Consider the following 20448-nt stretch of genomic DNA (forward strand, 5'->3'; position numbering starts at 1 on the left):
ACATTTATTTGCTCCTACCTGAAAATTTAAATTTTCAGATTGGAGCATTTTGCTTACTTTTCTTTCTAAACTTCGCTTGATTCTTAAATGAAAATTTAAATTTTCAGGTCTTTCAGACGGGCCTCAGGAATGCAAATGCAGAGTTGAAATTTGGCATGCTGAAAGGGCCACATTTGTTTATAGACTTAACTAAGAGTTTTTTTTTTTTTTAATTTCCAATATGTTTCTAAGTTAATGAAATTTTCGATACTGTGTTGCGAATTTTTTTCTAAATTTACTCCTTTACATTTTGTTTTGCTGCTGAAAATCGATAAAACTTAAAATTATAAAGTTATATAGAAAAGTATACGATGGAGTTTGAGGGAATTAAAAAAATTACGATTAGTTCAAGAATCAATCATTGTTACATTTGTAGTAAAAAAGAAAACATATTAGTCGAGCTACTGACCCTTTAAATGTAACTACAGAGTTGAAATTGAATAAGTTGATAGGGCCATTTTGTATTAATTTATACGAGTTTTTTTTTTTTTTTAGAAATTCCCATTTGTTTGAAAAATATCGCAAATTTAAGTGCTTTTTCATGATTTTTTTAAAAACATTTTTTGCTAGAAATATTGACTATTTATCGATTTTTGTAGAAATTTTTTTTTCTTTCACGAGATCATTACTTTAGTAACTCGAGTTCGAATATATGTCAATCGAAAGTGGTACAAAAAAAGAGGGAAAGATATTACGTGTTTCCAGATCTTAACATTCGTAGCAAAACTTCAAAAATAAAAACATTAATAAAGAACGATGAGAATCACTTCCCATTTGAATTGTTATAAGTTTCGTCAACGAGTAAAATTCATTCTCACTCATATCGTTTATTGAGTCACACATTCTGTGTTCTTAAGTTTTAGTTCAGGTGATTCTTTTTCAAGTCCAGGTAATTTTCCATTTGATTATGCTTAATATTTAACAAAAGTTTCTTAGATAAGGCTAATATATTTGTATATTTTAGAAACCAAAACATTCTGTGTTTTCATGGAAAATATTGACGTTTAGAAAGAAATAAACAATGAGAATCAATTTCGGGGGTTGATGAGCGCAGCTAGCAGGGGGGAGTAGTGTCCTAGTCTCATAAAAAAATGAGTTACATTTTATATTTAAAATCTAATGCATGCAACACTTTAATAGGTGCAAACTACTTAATTTAAAGCTTTAAAAGAGATAAATACGTACTTAAAAATTCTGCCAGCAATTATGTGTTATAAGAACGCCAAGTATATCAGCTGTCATAAATAATAAGAGATAAGACAAAGTCCTTAAAGTTTTACTTTTACTGCTTTCTTTATATTGTGTTCATTATGCATGTTTCTAAGAAATCATGGGATCTAACTCTTATTTTATGTGAGTATCTTTCTTACTAATGTTTTTTTTATTTTCGCTGCGTATAAATTTTTTCTAAACACAAAATGAAGCTTATAGTACCAGCAATTATTATTATTTTAAATAAAGAAATATATAGACATGTTTATATAATATAAGCTACTGATATATAGCTCTTATTAAATAAGTGATCCGAACAGAAATTTGAAACAGAATTCTTTGGGTTAGTGAGAGATGGGTACGGAGCTGGTCTCAATAGTAATTCTTATCTATGTATCAATTTACTATAGTCTTGCTTGAGATTAGTTTTGTGACTTGCAAAAAATATTCGAAATATTATTTCTTTTAATACAATTTTTTTAAAATTTTTTTTTTGTGTACGTTTATATCGCAATACAATAAATATAATTATTGGAATAAAGAAATTTTTTTAAAAATATTCCTAATCGATTAGCTAAAAAATGGGAACAGAGAATTTCATTTTCGAAATTTTAAATGAGTCCTCGTATATTATATTTTTCAATAATATTATAATTGCATTTGAATAAATATTTGATTGCATTAAATTTGAAATCAATGAACCAGACAAAATAATTCTTTACATTTTTATAATTGATCGCATTTTTTTAAGTGATTTTTCCGTTTCTCTTTTTTTTTCAGTGCATTTTTTCGCCGTACATGAACATAAAAGTTTCCCTGTGTTCGGTAAAAAATTTACATGATTACTAAGGATAATGCAATTGTTAAATTTACGAATTATGAAAACAAATTTACGAAGATAAAATATTAGTATAATTCACTTTACAACCAGATAAATTTTAAACTCGTTAAATTCAGAGTTTTTATAAATTAATGCTAAATATATATTTTTCCACTTTATTTAATAAAAATACTTACACAAAATAAGAGATTAAAAATGTAGTTTAGTGCCATTTGTAAAATAAATTTCTTTTTCACTTCCAGTTAGAAAGAAATTGATGGATGACTAATACATTTCATGTGCAGTTATCTGTAGACATAACATTGCTCATTTTTATTAAATATCTCATCTTATTTACATAATTGCGTCTCTGTATAAGATTTTCTAACATACGAGTCAAATTTTAGTTTTAAAATTGAATTCAAGGACGCTTTGGCTCAAAATTTTTATGAAAGATATTTTTCATACTTTAAGGGCAAACTCTTTCAGATTAGGAAATCAGTTAAAAAAAAATTTGAGAAATATCGGCATCGTAATCATTACACGATTCTAGTATTCGCAATTTTATATGCATGAAAATGGTCTTTCAAAAACTTCATAAATACTTAAAAATTTTTGAAAAATTACTTTGATGGATAAATAAGTTGCTACCTTTGAGCATGCATCAAAACATTGGACAAATTTTTCAAAAAAACTTTCAAACTATTAAAATAAGCTATCTAGTACTGCCGTTTAAGAATATTATCGTTCTTTTGGAACCCTCAAACTATCTTTAACTTTTAATTATATATACATAGTTACACTGACTCAGCTAACCAGCTGACTCATGTCCAAAATTGGCTCTTTTTGGTTAGAAAAATATATTTTTTAAAAGTATTAAATAAATAAAACCAAGAAACAAGCAGCAAGATATCCTCATCGGCCTCAAAAATATTCACATGGAAATAAAAGTTGGCATTAGTCAAGCGTTCCAAAATAAGCGCCAATTCTCAAGACTTGCCAGACATGAATCAGAAGAAACAAAATAGTTTTATTTCCTTCTGCATATTTTTGAGGCCAATAAGATTTTAATCAAGCAATTTTTTAGGTAGTCACGGAGAATTTTTACTACAATTAATGCTTATTAATGTTTAGACTGAACTACAAATTTACTCTGAAATTGATTTCAAGTGAATTATATTTAAACTTAAATGCTGTCAAAATTTAGAACTGTATTATGCTCCCATCTTTTGAGAGCTGCCTGTATACTTAACATCTGTTCAGGTTACCTAATAACAAAAAAAAGACATACTTAAAATTTTGACATTCCATCAAATCGAGCCCTTTGGATCACTTCATTTAAAGTCTATGAGAAAATTTCTTATTAATTTTATTTACGTTAAATTTAGGTTCTCGCTCTCAACAAATCGCAGCCCTGCATAAGTCTGTAACTATAATTTGATATAGGGACTTAAGTTAGGGATTATGAATTTAAACCTTAATATCTCTCATGGGCTGCAATAGTGGCAAGAGTTTTGGACTAAGAACAGGTGCAAATATGAAAAAACAAATTCTTTCAGCAGCAATACTAGCACAACTCCTAATTCAACTTAAAGGTAATCTTCGTTTAAGCAAACTGAAGCATTTCTTATGCATTTTCCTTAGCAATGAAAACTTTAAACCCACTTATCTCAAAACTTGATTTTTTGAGTTGTGCCGCTATTGCATCCCATGAGCGATATATTGTTTTATATTGATGTTTATGAGAGAGGTAAGAAATTATTCAAATTTTATTTATTTATTCTTCGTTTATAAGCAGTTACAGTGTATTTTATGTTGTTGTTTTTATCTTTAGGTACGACAATGAACAGACTCTTTTACGGAATCGTGTATGACGTGAGAACATACAGAGTGGAATAAAAGGTTAGATATTCCACAACTGCAGCGAGATCTAAATCAAATTCAACTGTTGATATTTAATAGCATTATGACAATTTCGTATTCACTGGATGTGGCAAAAGCCAGATTTTGTGGTTTGGCACAGCTTTTGTTACGATGGAAAGGTGGAGTTTATAAGATTCTTTGGAGAGAGTTCTTACTGTTTTGCATGGCATATACAGCTTTAAGTGTCACCTACAGATATTACTTGAGTGAAGAGCAGAAAGTGTAAGTTATACATATATAGTTTATTGTTATATAGTTAACAAATTATAAGGGTTTTATGCACGAAAAGTGGCACATATCCCTCAATGTAGAATATGCGAAAATGAACTAATTAAATTTGTAATATGGGAGACGCAGAATGTACTATAATTTAGCGAGTTCATTGCAAATAAATACTTTGCAAAATCTCCTAATGGCGTAGTAACTTCCTATTTGCATTCTACGCTGACACCAAAATGGAAACTATTTTATGTAATTTAAACCATTTTAAAGTAGCCTTCCTACTCTCACTTCTCTTTTTACAAAAATAGTTTAAGTTTTTAATATAGTTGTATGTTTCTCATTTCACATATACCTCTCTATTAGACCAACTTGCTGTTGTTTTGGCATCAGCTCAGGCGCTGTCCACGTTGAATACCGTTCCGTGACATTCCCAATAGGGTCGCTGAAAGTTAAAAACTTGAGGAAACCCCAAGGCTATGCGCTTGGGTGAAGTGAAGTGATTGCTATTTTCTTGATTGCAGTTTAGTTGGTTTATATTTAGATTCCGATTCTTTTACTGCCATGCACCTCGAAGCTTTGTTTGCATATCATACAGGTTATTGTGATAAATTCCTGGAAACGTGATAAATTCCTTTAAATAAAAGTCAAGGAGAGAGCTATGACTAGAAAAGCAATTCCTACAATTAAAGAACGTCTAATAAACCATTATTGGTTTATTAGACTGACTAACCAAGTAACATTTAAAACACAAAGCAGGGTAGCATAAAATTAAGCTACAGATCCGTAGAAAAGGATGTGTTGGTCAGTCCTTGTCGGAATCCTTCAGAGATCTCTTAATCGAAATTTTTTTCCCGATATACAGGTATTTGATATTACTGATCTTTATGTGACAACTTTAATTTATTATGAAGGAAATCTCTCTGTTTCTTCATTAGCAACTCGTATAATTTTTAATTGCGTGATTGGTTTTATATTTTTAAGATTGGTGGCTCCTTACACTTTTAAAAAGTAATTTTTGGAAGACTTTACTCATACTGACAGCAAAACTTAAAAAGCCAGGGTTTTTCAATCAAGCAAGGCAACTAAATACCCAAGTTACAGCTACTATAAAAGAAAGTTTGAGCCTTGTATACTGATAAACGAAATTTCTTATCATGCTTACAGTTAAAATCAAACATAGAAAGGTACATAACAACTTGTTTTCCTTTAGAAAGTTATTTAATATTTAAAAATGGAAAAGATTAATCTGGATCTTAGAACCTAAATTTGATTGAGGACGATAAAAACCCATTTGAGAGGCATATTTTGTTTCTCTTTCTATTAAAATTTCTTCAAGTTATGATTTTAAATATTAACATATTTTAATGCTTGTATTGCAACAGTATTTAATATCCTTCATTTGTAAAAAGATAAAATATTTATAATTATTAAAAATTTTGATGAAAATTATTTTTTTTCCAGAGTATTTGAAAAGTGGGTGATCTTTGTGGAAACTTTTACAAATTCTATACCACTGTCATTCGTACTGGGCTTTTACGTTTCTCTTGTTATTGGCAGATGGTGGAGTCAGTATGAAACAATTCCTTGGCCAGATAGGTAAGTTCAATCAAATAATGATATTATTATTAATTAAATTCTAATATTATTAATAAATTTTAATAGTATTATGAATGCATTAATTTTTAGCATTAATTAGTGCTTTTACACATTTTTGAATTTAGGATTACTGAGTTCATAATTCTTAATCAACTAATAAACGTTTCTTCATTCTATCTTAACTAAAAGCTTTATTTACTAATTTGCGTCATTAAATGACTGTAATAATTTGGTGTACTTGTTATTGTACATTAAACTTTATGTATTACCGTGGAACGTAAATCTGGTAGATCTTCTATAATCACACGAGTGTAATTTAATAATGCTTTCGATGTTAATGTCAATGCATCTGTACTCAAAACTAACAGGCTATGCATAATCTGAAGTTTCTCCGATTTATAAATATGTTTAGTCAAAATAAATCTAATATACAGTATGTCCAAAATAAAACACAGCCCAGAAAAGCAAATGGTCAAAATAAAAAAGGAATGTATATTGAAGACAAATTACCAGAAATGTTAAATTTTGTAATCTTTCAATTGACAAATCGAGCGCGCTTAGCTAGATTATTGAAGAGATGAATTAACATTTGTGGGAAATCATTTTTGATCTCATGTTCGATTTTTGCCTTTAGTTAGGTGTTAGATGTTGATCAACTTGCGTATCAGACTTTAGGGAGGTCACAGCTCGTTTGAAATCAGGTCGTCCCATAAAAACTTCTTCAGGAGAGACATGGTTGACCCAGATGTATGGACAGTTGCTCAATTCTAATGAAACCATTGACATCTATCAGAGCATATAAATACTCTGCAAACAATTGCTCTTTTTTTGATCGCGTTATTTTTGTTTTTCTGTGGTTATGTGAGGAATACTGTATAAACAAAAAAAAAATAATGTCGACTGCAAACTGGAATTAACAAAAAGAAATATTTTCTAATTTGACAATATACGTTTCAAAATGTTCATACATTATAAGATACAAATAGTAAAATCTTGTAATTTTCACAATATTCTTAGGATAGCATTGAGCGTCAGCTGTTATGTGCAAGGCAACGATGAGAGAAGTAGAATGATTAGGCGGACTTTGGTTCGTTATGCCATTTTAGCGAAAGTGCTCACTTTTCAGGCTGTAAGCACGTCTGTAAAAAGAAGATTTCCTAGCACACAACATCTAGTTGCTGCAGGTTGTATAAACTTATTTTGATTCTATGTATATAAAGATTAAATTTTATAATAAGAGGCATAGCTTACATTTTGTCCAATTTAAGATTGTACTATTTCATGGAATTCCTTTTTAGGTGTGTTCCATTGAGCTTAATAACGTTTCAAAATTGTTTAAAAATTCTATTTGTCACAATTTTTACGGATTATATACTACTAACTCGACACTTTCCAAAATAAGTCGTTGAATTTTAAAACTTAAAGTAATTAAAAAAAATCTGAAGGGTGATTCTAAACACACTCTGTTACAAGTAGACGATAATTTATGTTCTGGGTTTATTTTTGAAGAAAGCGAAATTAACTGGGAGACATTAAGAAATTAAAAGAACGTAAAGGCCTGGTTTCTTAGGACAGGTCGGCGTTACGAAACGTCAGCTTGAAGCAAACGCTAACCCCTGATTGGTCAATTTGTGAATTACACAGCATACGTCATCGAACGCTCAGCATGAACGACGACTGACGTCCGAATCAAGTGCAGTCGGATTACAACGTAATGTTGTTGTTGTTGTTACTAATTCCCATCTGGTCTGACGGAGTCAGACCAGATCAATAAATCCGTTGACATTTAGGTGGTCTGAAACTAAAAGGGGAGAGGAATGAATGTCGTGTCGTTCCAGTCCAGCCCTAAACAGTTCAAGAGACAGTTGACAACGTTATGTTAACGACAGAAACAATGGCGGACAACATCCAACAGAGCATTGAAATCAGCCAAGAGTTTGATTTTAACATTAAACATAGCTTCTTTCTCTTCTTCCTTTATGTAAGCTATAATGTGTTTTCTCTTGGAATAAGTCGTTATTTGTTCTCTAAAGCACTGGTTGGCAATAACAAAATCAATACAAATTCAAAATAAACATTTGTTTAAGTTATTAACGCAAGCGCAATGCAAGACAAGGTCTGCGTTGGACCGACTGCTCACGCTGGGCTAACAAAACAGTATTTTGTTGGTGTCAGCGGTACGTCAACTTCCCGCTGGCGCCCAGAGAAGGCACTTGTCTTAAGCTTAGCTCATTGGCCGCCTGACTGCAAATTTGTAGCCTTCAGCCTTCTTCTCCGTGCTGATCTATTGAGTATAATTATTCTCCAGTTACTCTGTCTTTGTATTGCAAATCCAGCTCTGGACAGTCCTGCTCAATTTAGGCATGTTTATTACTTGAACACGTATTGGTTTAGTCAGAAAATTCTTTTGGCTTTTCTGTGATCTTTCTTTCGAGCAAATTGTTCTGCTACTTTTGAATGCTTATAATTGAATAGTTCGTATTTTGAAGAGTTCTCTGACAAGGAGACCATACCAGCAAGTAAGACGGTAATGACAGTGAGTTAGCAAAAAGATTTTGCTGATTAAAAAAAACTTAAATCTTTAATTCGTTTATTGATTGAAACACTTACTAAACAAGAAACAGGTTAATTTTAAACCATTTTGGGGTTGTCTTCATAAATGTTCAAAAGCATGTTCAAGAGTTATTACTACATCGCATAATAAACAAAGAGAATTCAAGAATTTATATTTATAATTTTTCTGTAACAAATGTTATATTATTGCAAGTTCATTTTCTATACCTTAATAAATATTTTTTAGGTACAGTAAATATTTATTTTATAATATTTTCACTTAAAAATATCATTTTATGTAAATATAAATGCATTTATGATAGGGAATTTTTCTGAATAATTCGAAGGACTCATTAACTTCTAAAATAAGGTAAATGAAACAAAAAAAAAACTCACAATTTGCAAATTATTAGACACACGTTTCTCAATTGTTTAGTAGATATAATTATTTAAAAATTCTTCTCATTCACTGATTTTTAATTTTAAAGTTTTATGTTTAGAAATTCAATAGCTTTTATGCATAAACTTAAAGATGAAATCAAAAGGAGGATTATAGTATTTTTTAAAAATTTAACACAGACTTCATAGTTTAAAAAAACTGCAGAAGCATAAATTACTGTTTCATATTAACCTTAAATCCCGATTGATCTTACTTTTTAACTGTATAAAAAGGATACTTGTGTCATTTTGAACAGTCGATGAAGAGAATGTTAAAAGAATTTTACATCGATAAAGTATTAGGTTGAACTAAATTTCAATACTGTAACTATTATCATAATTGTATATTGTTCGTATAGAAAATAAAATCTGGTTTTTCCAAATGCGCATTACAGTAAAATTATTCTGTTACAGGAATAATGACTCAAGCAGAAAGAAGCGTGTATGAAAAAGTATCATTCCCATATGGTAAATGGTGGTTGCCGCTACATTGGTTTACAGCTTTGGCGACAAGAGCTTTTAAAGAAAACCGAATAAAAGATTCAATCTTACTCAACGGATTATTTAAAGTAATAAATTTTGAAAATAATCTAATTCAAAGGTTTCTAAACTGTGTCTGACTGGGTATATCAATAATCTGTATAATTTACGTGAATTTTTGATTTACAGAAATTTCTTAATTCTGTTATATTCCATATCACTATTCTAATTATATTCAATTCAGTTTTAATTTCATATCACTATTCTTATTATATTTAATTCTGTTTTAATTCTATATCCTTACCTATTCCACAAACACAGTTCAACGAATTTATCAAGAATCTGAAAATTCATACACTTTTAATAAAGACGGAATCGTTATTTAAGCTATTTTTTATTGTATATACGTTTTTTTTTTTAAAATCAAAGCATTGATTTTTTTTTTAAATCAAGCATTTTTTTTTAAAAATCAAAGCATGATAAAAGGAAACATAAACAAGCTGAAAATGAAATAAAAAGTAACTTCAATTACTTATGTAAACAAAACAATTTAGTTCCAATTCCGTAACAGCTTTCATAAGAACAAAACTTAACGTATAAACGGTGTTATGAAATAACACATGAATTTTAAATAACAATATGGGAAGAATAAGACAGTTTTTTATTTTTGTCAACTTAAAATTTGTTAAAAATAACAATAGAAATTTATTTAAATTTTGTAAACGTTTTAGTCATGGCGATGGTGTGTTTTTATTAAACATTTGAAACCATTTAATTAATTTCCATTATACTTAGCCATTAAGTAAGTACTTCGTAATCATCGGTTGTGACATTTTTTTCAAATTTTTAAATTATGTTTTGAGCTTTAGCATCATTAGGATTTTGTAAAATAAATAATAAGCAGTTTTCAAGCTGTAATTCTGTAAAAAAATATTGTATAAAAAGCAACGTATATTCTGTTTTGTGACAGCTATATTTTGTTTATTTTATATTTTAAGATTAAAGTCTTGCCGTTTGAAATATGTTTGTTAAACAGCAGACGCAAGAATTTCTGTCATTATAGAAACATCAAGCCATTACATGCTGACTTTTCTATATAGTAAGTCTACGCGTTAAACCGACGAACTGTTTGTTTACGTATGGGACTGTTAGTTTTCGATAATGATTTAACTAACTGTATTTTTACGTATCGATCTAACTAACTGTATTTTTACGTATCGATCTAACTAACTGCATGTTTACGTTATCGATCTACGTAATACGATTACGTAACCGTGTTTATTTATAGAACTGATACACGTAATTCCTGCTCAGTATATAATTTATTTAGCATAATAGTTAGCTTAACTCTTTTAAATACAATTGTCAATCAGTATATTGATTTGAATAACTTGCATTATTCAATTTTCAGGAAATACTTGATTTTAGAACATCCTGTGCTATTATGTTTGGTTATGATTGGATCAGTGTTCCGTTGATATACACACAGGCAAGTTATAACATTTTTCAATTTCCTTTATTCCATTAAAATAATATTTTGACCCGATTATTCTTCATACTTGAATTATAACTGTTTAATGAATGAATTAGACCGATGAATTAGATCCACCAATACGCTAGCCAACCAACCATCTAACTTTTTGGTATATTAAATTTTATTTCCAGCTATTTACTAAGATTTTCAATGAAGTAGGATTTTTTGGCTCATTGTATTGTTAAAGTCTTTTTTAAGTATCTATTTCATATTTAAAATGTGATTTTTTGGAGAAATGAGGCAATTATTTAAATTAGTATTGCTGTAATATATTCTTCTCTTACTTCATATCCAAAGACTTTATTCGAAGCTTCTGTCACAAATTTGACACATCCTTCCATGGGCTGAGTCTGAACTTGGGTATTTTTTAAATGCGTGTAGTGTCAGAATTGATGAGTGATTTAATCCTTTCACATCCTACGGGCCATATATGTCTTAAGTGGACTGTTAAGCTAAATAGATTCCATTTAACATTAAATTTGCATATTGAAGTCTTTCGAATGTTCTTTTTTTATTTGGATGGTTGGCAACATTTGTAAAACTAGCATGGCGGTATAGCCATGAAGAAATCGCTTATTTGTGAAGACTTATGCATCATTTTGTGAAAAAAAATAACTGAAATAGAGCTAAAAAAAGTGAGTGCAATAATATAAATATCACCTATATTCTCTCATGTTGTTTTAAATTATAATTTGCATGATTATGACACCTTATCGTATTAAAAAACCATTATTACTTTTCCAACTTGGGTACTTTTCCAACTTGGGTATAACTTGGGTATTCCGAAGAGCCATTGCATTATGACCCCCCTGTTAATAACGTGTAGGACCACCTTTAGCCCTCAAAACTGCTAGCACCCGCCGTGGCATTGATTCCACAAGGTGCTGATAGGTCGCCAACTGATCCTGCAATTCCCTCACATTGCGAGGGGGTAGCGTGGCTGCACGAATTGGGTTTTCCAAGTAGGACCACAAATGCTCTATTGGATTAAGGTCAGGAGAATTTGGGGGCCAAGACATGACTTGAAAGTCACTGGAATGTTCCTCGACGATTCGAAATTCTTTTGCATTAGCTATTTTTGATCACTGATCGAAATTGAGATGTTTTGAGGTACGTCAATGATATTTTTCAATGCAATTGTTTTTGTAGAGGTATGTGCCTCACGACACCTTCCGCTTCATCTGAGTTAGACTGCCAATTGGCGACGATAGTTTAATATCGAATAATTATTGGTGATGTTCTCTAGATACTGCACAATGATTGTTTACAAATAAAATTTTGATTTTGCAGGTGGTAACTATCGCAATTTATACATATTCACTTGCTTTGGTCATTGGAAGCCAATACTTAGACCCATCTAAAGGATACCCAAACCATGAAGTTGATCTCTACATTCCATTTTTTACACTACTACAATTCTTTTTCTATTTTGGGTGGCTAAAGGTGAGTAGGTATGGTTTCCTACATTATAAAGGAATACGTTTGAGAATTTATAAATGTAATAAATTATATCTGAATATTGTAGACCTATTTTATATCGCAGCTCAATAGCTTTCTTTTTTTCCATTACATTTACCACTAACAATCCAAACACACCCTCATCAACTATTATTATTACACTAATTACATTGTTATCTAGTGTTCAAAGTGGTAAGGACAAGTTTCTACAATTCTGTAAATCATCCTTCCAATTGCTCACTGGACATGACTACCTTCAGGCACACTTGCACCGTATTTATCTTGCTGACTCTCCTGACCGCATTTTGTGTAAGGAACATGTAGATATGAATGGCAAGCATCTGTGGAACTGTTCCGCCCTCAGAGATGCTCATAGTTCTTCTTATTTCCAGACAATCTCCACTCCCGGAGATACTTCTTATTTGTTTTGGACTGCAAGACTCTCAGTAACACCACCTAAGAAAGTTGTAAGATCAACGACTGTGGAAAACATTGTACTAATATTAGTGTTTTTGCTTTTTAATTGCTTATATCATTATTTTTTTGCCTATTATAACATTTAAAATAAAGTTTCTAGAAATATATATTAACATGGTGCGTTGCGTTTTTAAAAAGTGCTTAAAGGTGCTTATTTTCGTTTTTTAAAAGCCCTATAGGTGCTTTTTTCATTGGGTGTTTATAATAAGTACTAGATATTCCCTTTTCGAAAAAAGAGATTTTTTTCTTTACCATGTCGATTTTCGGCTCGCATTATGCCAAAGGCCTGGCTTTCACATTGTTCTATTGAAGTTTTCACAATTCATTCAACCACAATCCATTTTTACCTGTCGTCGGTCCAAAGCGTATGAAAGCAGCAATCATTTTGCATGTTTTATGAAATTCTTGCGAGTCCGCATGTGCGTCTACTGAGCTGAGTTCGGTGAGATTCTAGCACTGTCGTGTGTAACTATTCTGCATTTTGCTAGTTATTCTCAATTTCAGGCTTCATTTTCCACCCTCATTTTTCGAACCGAAAAATCTCTTGATCTTCTTATGGTGGCTAATATAGTCAAGAAAAGACTTCTTTGTTACAAACTAGTAATTTTATCATGATCACGTAAAGTCTTTCCATTTTGTTAGTGTATATAGTGCTTAAATATATTTTTTAAGTGCTTGAAAAGTGCTTAAAAGGTGCTTATTTTTTGTTCAAAGATTTGGCTACGCACCCTGATTAAGAGTGGTGTTAACAGAACTCTGTGTATCATTAAACTATTATTATTAAATTATTATTTCATTTTTTATATAATAGTTGCAATATCTACAAAGAGCTTTATACAATAAATAGTACAGTATAAATCAACTTTGCAGGTAGCTGAACAAATTTTGAATCCATACGGTGAAGATGATGACGATTTTGAATTAAACTGGTGTCTTGACAGAGGTGTTCACGTAAGATTATATTTTAATTTAAGTTTTAATTTATATTTTTTCCTTTCTAAAACTTTTATGTCTTGTTCGCATAAGTTTGAAAGTGTAGCGAACCATGTTCAGATGCTGAGCTAATTAAACATGATATGGGCTGTAGGTGGTTTACTTTTCTCGGATAATATAATTAATATTAGTTGTTCATAGTTTTTTAACAAAGCCAATTCATATGTGCGCGAAAAAAATAATGAACAGTAGCAATCTTGCATAGCAATTAGATTACTTTTAAGTTGAGACTATTATTATATAGTAGTAGGTTCAGAGTCTTTTCGTTTAGAATTGTACAATACAAAAGAGATCTATACAGTTCTTTTAAAGATACTATATGCTTATTAATATCTGTGAGTTCCTTTCTGTTTGCAGTGTCTGGTCTATACAGAAGATCGGAAATGCGGAATTTCTCCCATTTCCGAAAATGCCGATTTATTTTTAACTAATGAGAAACTCGATGTGTCGCAAACGATTAATACATGAGAAAATATAATTAACTTTGTGCCATTTTTGAACAAGGGCATTTTGTATTGATTTAATATCAGGTCATGAAGGTACACAAATGCCAACAAATATTTTGCGAATTATAATTAATCACTATCACAAGAATATCAGCAGTAACTTTTACATGTAAATATTTTTTGACATTATATTACAGAATAAACACACCTGCGAGTTTCGCAATTGGAGCCCCTTTCTTCTTTGGGTGACAATGAGTGAAAATGGGCGGCAAAGAATAAGTGGAGGTAAATTTCAACAAACGCAAGGAAAATTTGTTGAAATTTACCTCCACTTATTCGAGGATAGAGCGTTCGCCTTCCAATGCGGCGAACCGGGTTCGAATCCCAGTCGATACGAATTTCGCATCCGGCTTGCACCGACCTCAGTGCTGACGTGAAATATCCTCAGTGGTAGACGGATCATGGGTTAGAGTCCCCTTACCGCCAGGCTAACCGAGGGAGGCTCTCGTGGTCTTCCTTTCCATGTAACGCAAATGCGGGTTGGCTCCATCAAAAATCCCTCCACGAAGGGAAATTTCTCCCAATGCTCGATCCAGGAGTTCCCTTGTTTTCTGGATAGGGTTCAAAATTACAAGGCTACGGAGTTGAACACCAGTAGTACGACAAACCCATAAAATTCGGTCGGTAAAAAAAAAACAGAGGAAAAAGTCTAAAATAAGAGGATCCCCAGCATTGTTACACTGCTAACAACCGTAATACCATATCCGTATCCTGGTAACCATGTTGTATTGTTATCCAACCGCAACACTGATAATTCCAACGAGTTTCCCTCCTTTCCTTACCGTTTATCACAGAGCTTTTTAATCTGATTCACTATTTCTTCTCAAACTTGCTTAAGTAATCTAGGTGAAGCTATTCCCCCTAAATGTAATTTCTCATTTAAATTTAAAACTTTTTTTTAAACATTTTATGTCATTCTTTAATTTGTAATTGTTCTTCTGTGTCCTAACCCCTGTCTTTTCAGCAAGCTTAGTGGTTCTGCAGGGTTGTAGGATTGGGCACTAGAAGTGCGCGGGACCGCACATGCGTCTTCTGGGTGACGGCTGTGTGATTTCCGTATCCGAGGGGGCCCGAGCCCTTCGGACCTCCAGAGTGTATGGGATGACGATTTACGCAGTGGCCACGAAAAGCCGCAATCCCGCTTCGCTGGCCACCTGCGGTGACCGAACACATGGATAAAGAAAGGACGAATAGTGGATCAAAAACTAAAATTCATTGATATGTTAGGTTAGGTAACTTAACTAACCGACCTCAGATCCTTCATTGTCCCGCAGTGGACTGATCGTTAAGACACAGTTCCTAGCAAATCACCGAAGTCAAGCATCACTGGCTACGGTCAGTGTGCGGGTGGGTGACCACTTGGATCAGTCTGCGTAGGGACCGAGGGTGTGTGGTATTGGTCCTCGTTAAACTGTGCTACCGTAAAGTGCTCGACTTCGCGCGCAGGTCGCCGGGCTACCGAAGCGGGGGTGCCATCCCCTAATTGTGCTGGCATGTCTTCGGATCATCCTCCGGGATGTTGCCCAGATCGTCGCCAATAGCCCATTGTGCAGCTCTAGTGCGACGTAAATTAACAACAACAAGATCAAATCCTTCATTGCCATGCATTCTTAAGACATACGCCGCACTTTTAGTTTTCAGTATGCAAAGATCGTTTTTCATTTGTAACTGGGAACTTGATTTTCTTGAAAAGGTGCCAATTTATATTAAGAAAGACAAAATTGACTCTTAGTTCAATGTGTGTAAACTTGTTTAAATGATTTTATTTCTAACTTGTGAGTTCTTCTAATTTTTCAATCAACCTTTCTCTCCGTTTTCCCTTTATTTTTTATTCGTTTCTCGTCTTTTCTTTTTCCCGTTCTTGTTTGAAAATTTTTCACACTTTCATTTTCACACTTTATTCACACTTTACCGACCATTTTCTCTCACGGTAACCTACCTACCATGGTTAACTGCCTGATTAAGAACGGTTTGTTCGGTTCGAAACGCGTGTCTGGGCCATCAGAGCATGAATTACAATATGACCAAGTTTATGAAAAATTGTTTAAAAACACTGTTTATTTTTATGTTTAGAATGAGGAAGCCTCGTTCATGTTAATTTTTTTTACCACTTTTACTAGTGATCAAAATGTGACCGATATGCATAAAATATATATTGCTTATATGTAGACGATATGCATAAAAGTGAAACATGATTGGGGTCAAGATTAATTATTAATTTGCGAAAGAAATTCACTTAATTGTTTATGTAACACAGACCCACTTTTATGAAAATTTAAATTACATAACTTTTTCTTGAACCTTCACAAGTTTACGAGAAATAAATAAATAATTCCAAGAAACTGAAGTGGTGAGGTATTACCTGATCAAACTTCATTCGCTTCAAAATATATAAATGTGAAATTACAGTCGATATGTTCCAACGCTTCGAAAATAGGCGTCCATTTTCAAGACATTGCCAGACTCGAATAATAATAAAGAAACAAAAATGATTTGAAATAGAAACGTTAAATTTAAAACGAAAAATGGAAAACTATTTCAATGCTGATTTCCTTGTTAACGACATCAGTTTCTCCCCGCCTCCCTTTACTCGTAGAAATGCATTTTATCCTGATCTACCTCTCGGCTACTGTGATTTTTCTACTTTTGTTTCCCCGCTTTATTTTTCCATTTTTCGTTGGCAACTTAACGTTTTTTTTTCGTTTTTTTTCTTTCACATGGCAGGGACTGAACTTTATTCTTCGCCTTAAAAGATGCCGGAATTGTTTCTAATTTTGCGTTACCCAGTGGGCACCTGTGAAACAAAGTCACGGAGGCGAGCTACATTACCCACGCCATACTGCCACAAACCCGTTCATAGGGTGGGCCACATTCACACATTACACACAACAGAGGACAACACAAGAGAGAAACATCCATGACCAGAGCGGGATTCAAACCCGCAGCCATTGACTTCGCAGTTAGGCGCGCTAACCGTTCGGCCACCTGACCGGCACTTAACGTTTTTATCTCAAATTATTTTTGTTTCTTTACATTCACGTCTCGCTAGTCTTGAAAATAGGCGCTTATTTTTTAAGCTCTGGCTAGAATAATGTCAACTGTTATTTCAGGTTTGTATATTTTTGAAGCGAATGAAGCTTTCAATCAGATAATATCTTCATAAGTATGCAAGCGAGCAAAATTCTTGGGTTCCTACTCTGATATGGACAAAGCCGCAGGACAAAAAGGAATTCGCTAACCTTATTTGAACTACTTTGATGTCGATAGGTTTTCGGTTACTGACATCAAATTATGATCTGACTTCAGTTATTTTAAATGAATTTGTTCTGATCATTGTATTTTTAGTTCAATAACTGTTTTTATATATAAATATTTTTATGCTTTCCGTTCGCAGCTTTCTTATATTACAGTGGATCATTTGCGTATGAAGCACCCAAAAGTTGATAAAGACTACTTTTGGGATGAAATGGAACCAGTTCTTCCGCAAACCAAAGAATCTGCATTTTATAGTCAACCACAGTTGGGTTCTGCTTTCTATTTAAAGTATGTTATACGTTTTTTTAAAAAAAGAATTAAATTACATCTGATTATTGAGCATGCATTATCTGCGTCTAAAGTACAAACATCGAGTTTTAAGACCGAAAGGTGTTTACAAACCAATAAAAATACCAAGTTTTTCAACTATTGAGGCGAGCTTCGACATCCAAATTCACGCATCCTATTCTATTAGTGAAAATTTATCACATTTGAATTTGAATCAATTTTATGAAAGAAAGGTAATTTATTTTGATATATAACATTTAAAATTAAGATATTTTTTTATAATGTTCGAAGTCGAGTGTATAGACATGCATGAATCAGGTAGGGGAAAATGAAAATGCTTTATTGCTTGTTATTAATATTGAAGTTTTTCTATACGTTCCAAAATCCACTCAAGACTAAAGCGCTTCGCTTTTTGTAATAAAATATTTATAGAAAGTTTTGTTAGATCCCTAAATATGCCATAATTGTGCGATAAAGAAGACAAACCTTTTTATTAACGCTTTTTGTAGCACTTTTTCCTCCTCATTTAGTTCAAAATATCCATATATATTATAGGGACATTATTTTAACACTTCTAGAACGCTTGTTTCTATTCTTATTGCCTACTTGATTAGTGTGCTTTTGTTTTAGTGTTGATGATGCGGAATATCTTCCCATGGATTCTTTATTCGAAGAAGATGAAGAGAGTAACGTATACTCAAGTGAGTCAGTTAAAAGACCTCGAGGTAGACCATCTCTTTTGCAACGAATAATGAGTACTAAACTCAGCCAAAGCCGGAAAAAGAAATCAATTCGAAGGACTATAAAAAACGAAACAAGCGTCAAAGGAATCGTTAACCAGGCATTCGATTCATCTTCTAGCGGCCATATCACTTACCGCAATGCCACAGGTGCTACAAAGACAACGAGTTTAAACAACGCGGTCAATACATATGTAAATCAAAAAAGACCAGTGAGTGCACCTGTCTATTCAGATAGCATTGTATTAGATCGTAAAAGGCAAAATTGTCTGCAGAACGAAGAGAAACAAAGAAATACCGAAAAAGTAGAACCACAACACAACCCAGATGAAATTAGTATCGCTATAACACGATCTATAAGTGTCCCAGCAGAGGCTGATGGTTCGGCAGATGCTGAAAACACAGATAATTCAATGGAAAGTGACATTGAACCGGATAATTTGATGCCCTCCATCGTGGAAGAAACTTCGCGAGCTACGTCTGCAGCTAGCATTGAAGTGCACCAAGATGAAGCTAGTACTAGAAAGCGCCTGGATGCGGTTCATGATCTTGTGGAAGATGCAAATCGAATGCTGTTAGAGTTGAAAAGATCCATATCAGCTGAGCATAAAGAGGGTGACTTAAATGCTGAAAAAACTGAATCAATAAGCAGCACCGAAATTGATAATGATGATGACTCAGCTTGTGCGAAAGAGCAGAACTCTAATGTAGAAACAGCGGAAGTTGTTATTGAAATCGCTAGAGAAGAAAATCGGTCGTCAAGTTTTCTGTAATTAATAACCAAAATGTTCTTAAAGATATAAAATATTTTTGTTTTAAATTTGAATGTAATATATTTTAACCTTATGTAATATAATTTAACCTTATAAAAAACTATGATTGTAAGTTTGAAATCCATGTAAGAGCTTTTAATTCTCCTCGAAACAAATCTATTCTTTTCCTATGCTACAATATATACCAATTTTCCTTAAGTATAAATATCGAAACAAATTGCATTGATAATTATTTTTTTTAAAAATATTATTAAGTATTATATTTTAACTATTAAATTGTGAATAAATTTGATGAACGTCTATTCTACATGCACTAGTTAATATATTTTTTTTTTGTAATAATAAAAGGAGTTGTTAAGTAAAGCGAAAGGAACACCATGTATTTATTCTTATGTATTAGTCTCACGGTTTTCGTACCAACTCTATTATAACCAAACAGTATATAATAATTTTCAATTCAGAAATTGTAATGTTGAAACTGAAAAATGATCAATTGATAACAGTTCTTATTGTAACAATGCGCTATACTAATCCTATGAGAAAAATTCTTTTTTCACTCATTCTTCCCGAACGGACAAATAAAAAATTTTTTAAATGGTTTCTAGATCTAGTGACTACAATTGACCATTACGCTCGAACTATTCCAAATATCTTGATATGCACTTTTCGTCAATCATATTTGACTCTTTAAAGCTAATGCTTCGTTCGGCTTATAAGCTTTACAGTAGAATCTTCCTTGTCGAATTTGTGGCTCTCGCTTTCAAATTTTTGCGACAAATTTTTCGATTTCTGATTTACTTCCAGAATGATTTCGTTCACTTGAATCCATCATTTATTGTGGTACTGCTTTGCTCAATTTTTGAAATTAGAGCCATTTTGTGCGTTCATTACTTGGAAAATGTTGTAAACTCTTTTTGTTAAAACCATTTGAAGCCTTACGCGTTTTATAGAATTTGGTGCTAGTTTGAAAGAGTTTCTAAACAAATTAGATAAAATTTCATTTACATATTCAGATAAATAATATGATATTAACAAATCATGTATGAATTATCTTTTTGTTATAAGTTATAATGTATAAAATCTTAACTATGTGTCAAGACGGTATTTGTTTTGTAAAAATAAATCTTGTATGCAACTACGA

General features: G+C 32.1%; 1 protein-coding gene across 1 annotated transcript; it reads left to right on the forward strand.

Annotated features, from left to right (window-relative positions):
- The first annotated feature begins 1255 nt into the window (after positions 1-1255).
- LOC107453047 (bestrophin-4-like) lies at positions 1256-20448 on the forward strand. Its single transcript, XM_016069713.4, has 10 exons — positions 1256-1392; positions 3906-4216; positions 5678-5812; positions 6830-6996; positions 9218-9372; positions 10695-10772; positions 12108-12260; positions 13623-13703; positions 17646-17794; positions 18425-20448. The coding sequence occupies exons 2-10, from the start codon at positions 4038-4040 to the stop codon at positions 19305-19307; spliced, it is 1980 nt and encodes a 659-aa protein (XP_015925199.1). The 5' UTR covers positions 1256-1392; positions 3906-4037; the 3' UTR covers positions 19308-20448.

Source organism: Parasteatoda tepidariorum, chromosome 10 (genome assembly GCF_043381705.1).
Source record: "Parasteatoda tepidariorum isolate YZ-2023 chromosome 10, CAS_Ptep_4.0, whole genome shotgun sequence".
Classification (NCBI taxonomy): Eukaryota; Metazoa; Arthropoda; class Arachnida; order Araneae; family Theridiidae; genus Parasteatoda; species Parasteatoda tepidariorum.

What these genes read in the sequence shown, in the direction of transcription:
- LOC107453047 (XM_016069713.4), top strand. Translation starts at nt 4,038, where the DNA reads ATGACAATTTCGTATTCACTGGATGTGGCAAAAGCCAGATTTTGTGGT. An exon ending in TCTATTTTGGGTGGCTAAAG is followed by an intron (nt 12,261 to 13,622) that starts GTGAGTAGGTAT and finishes TCAACTTTGCAG; the next exon opens with GTAGCTGAACAAATTTTGAA. An exon ending in GGTTCTGCTTTCTATTTAAA is followed by an intron (nt 17,795 to 18,424) that starts GTATGTTATACG and finishes CTTTTGTTTTAG; the next exon opens with TGTTGATGATGCGGAATATC.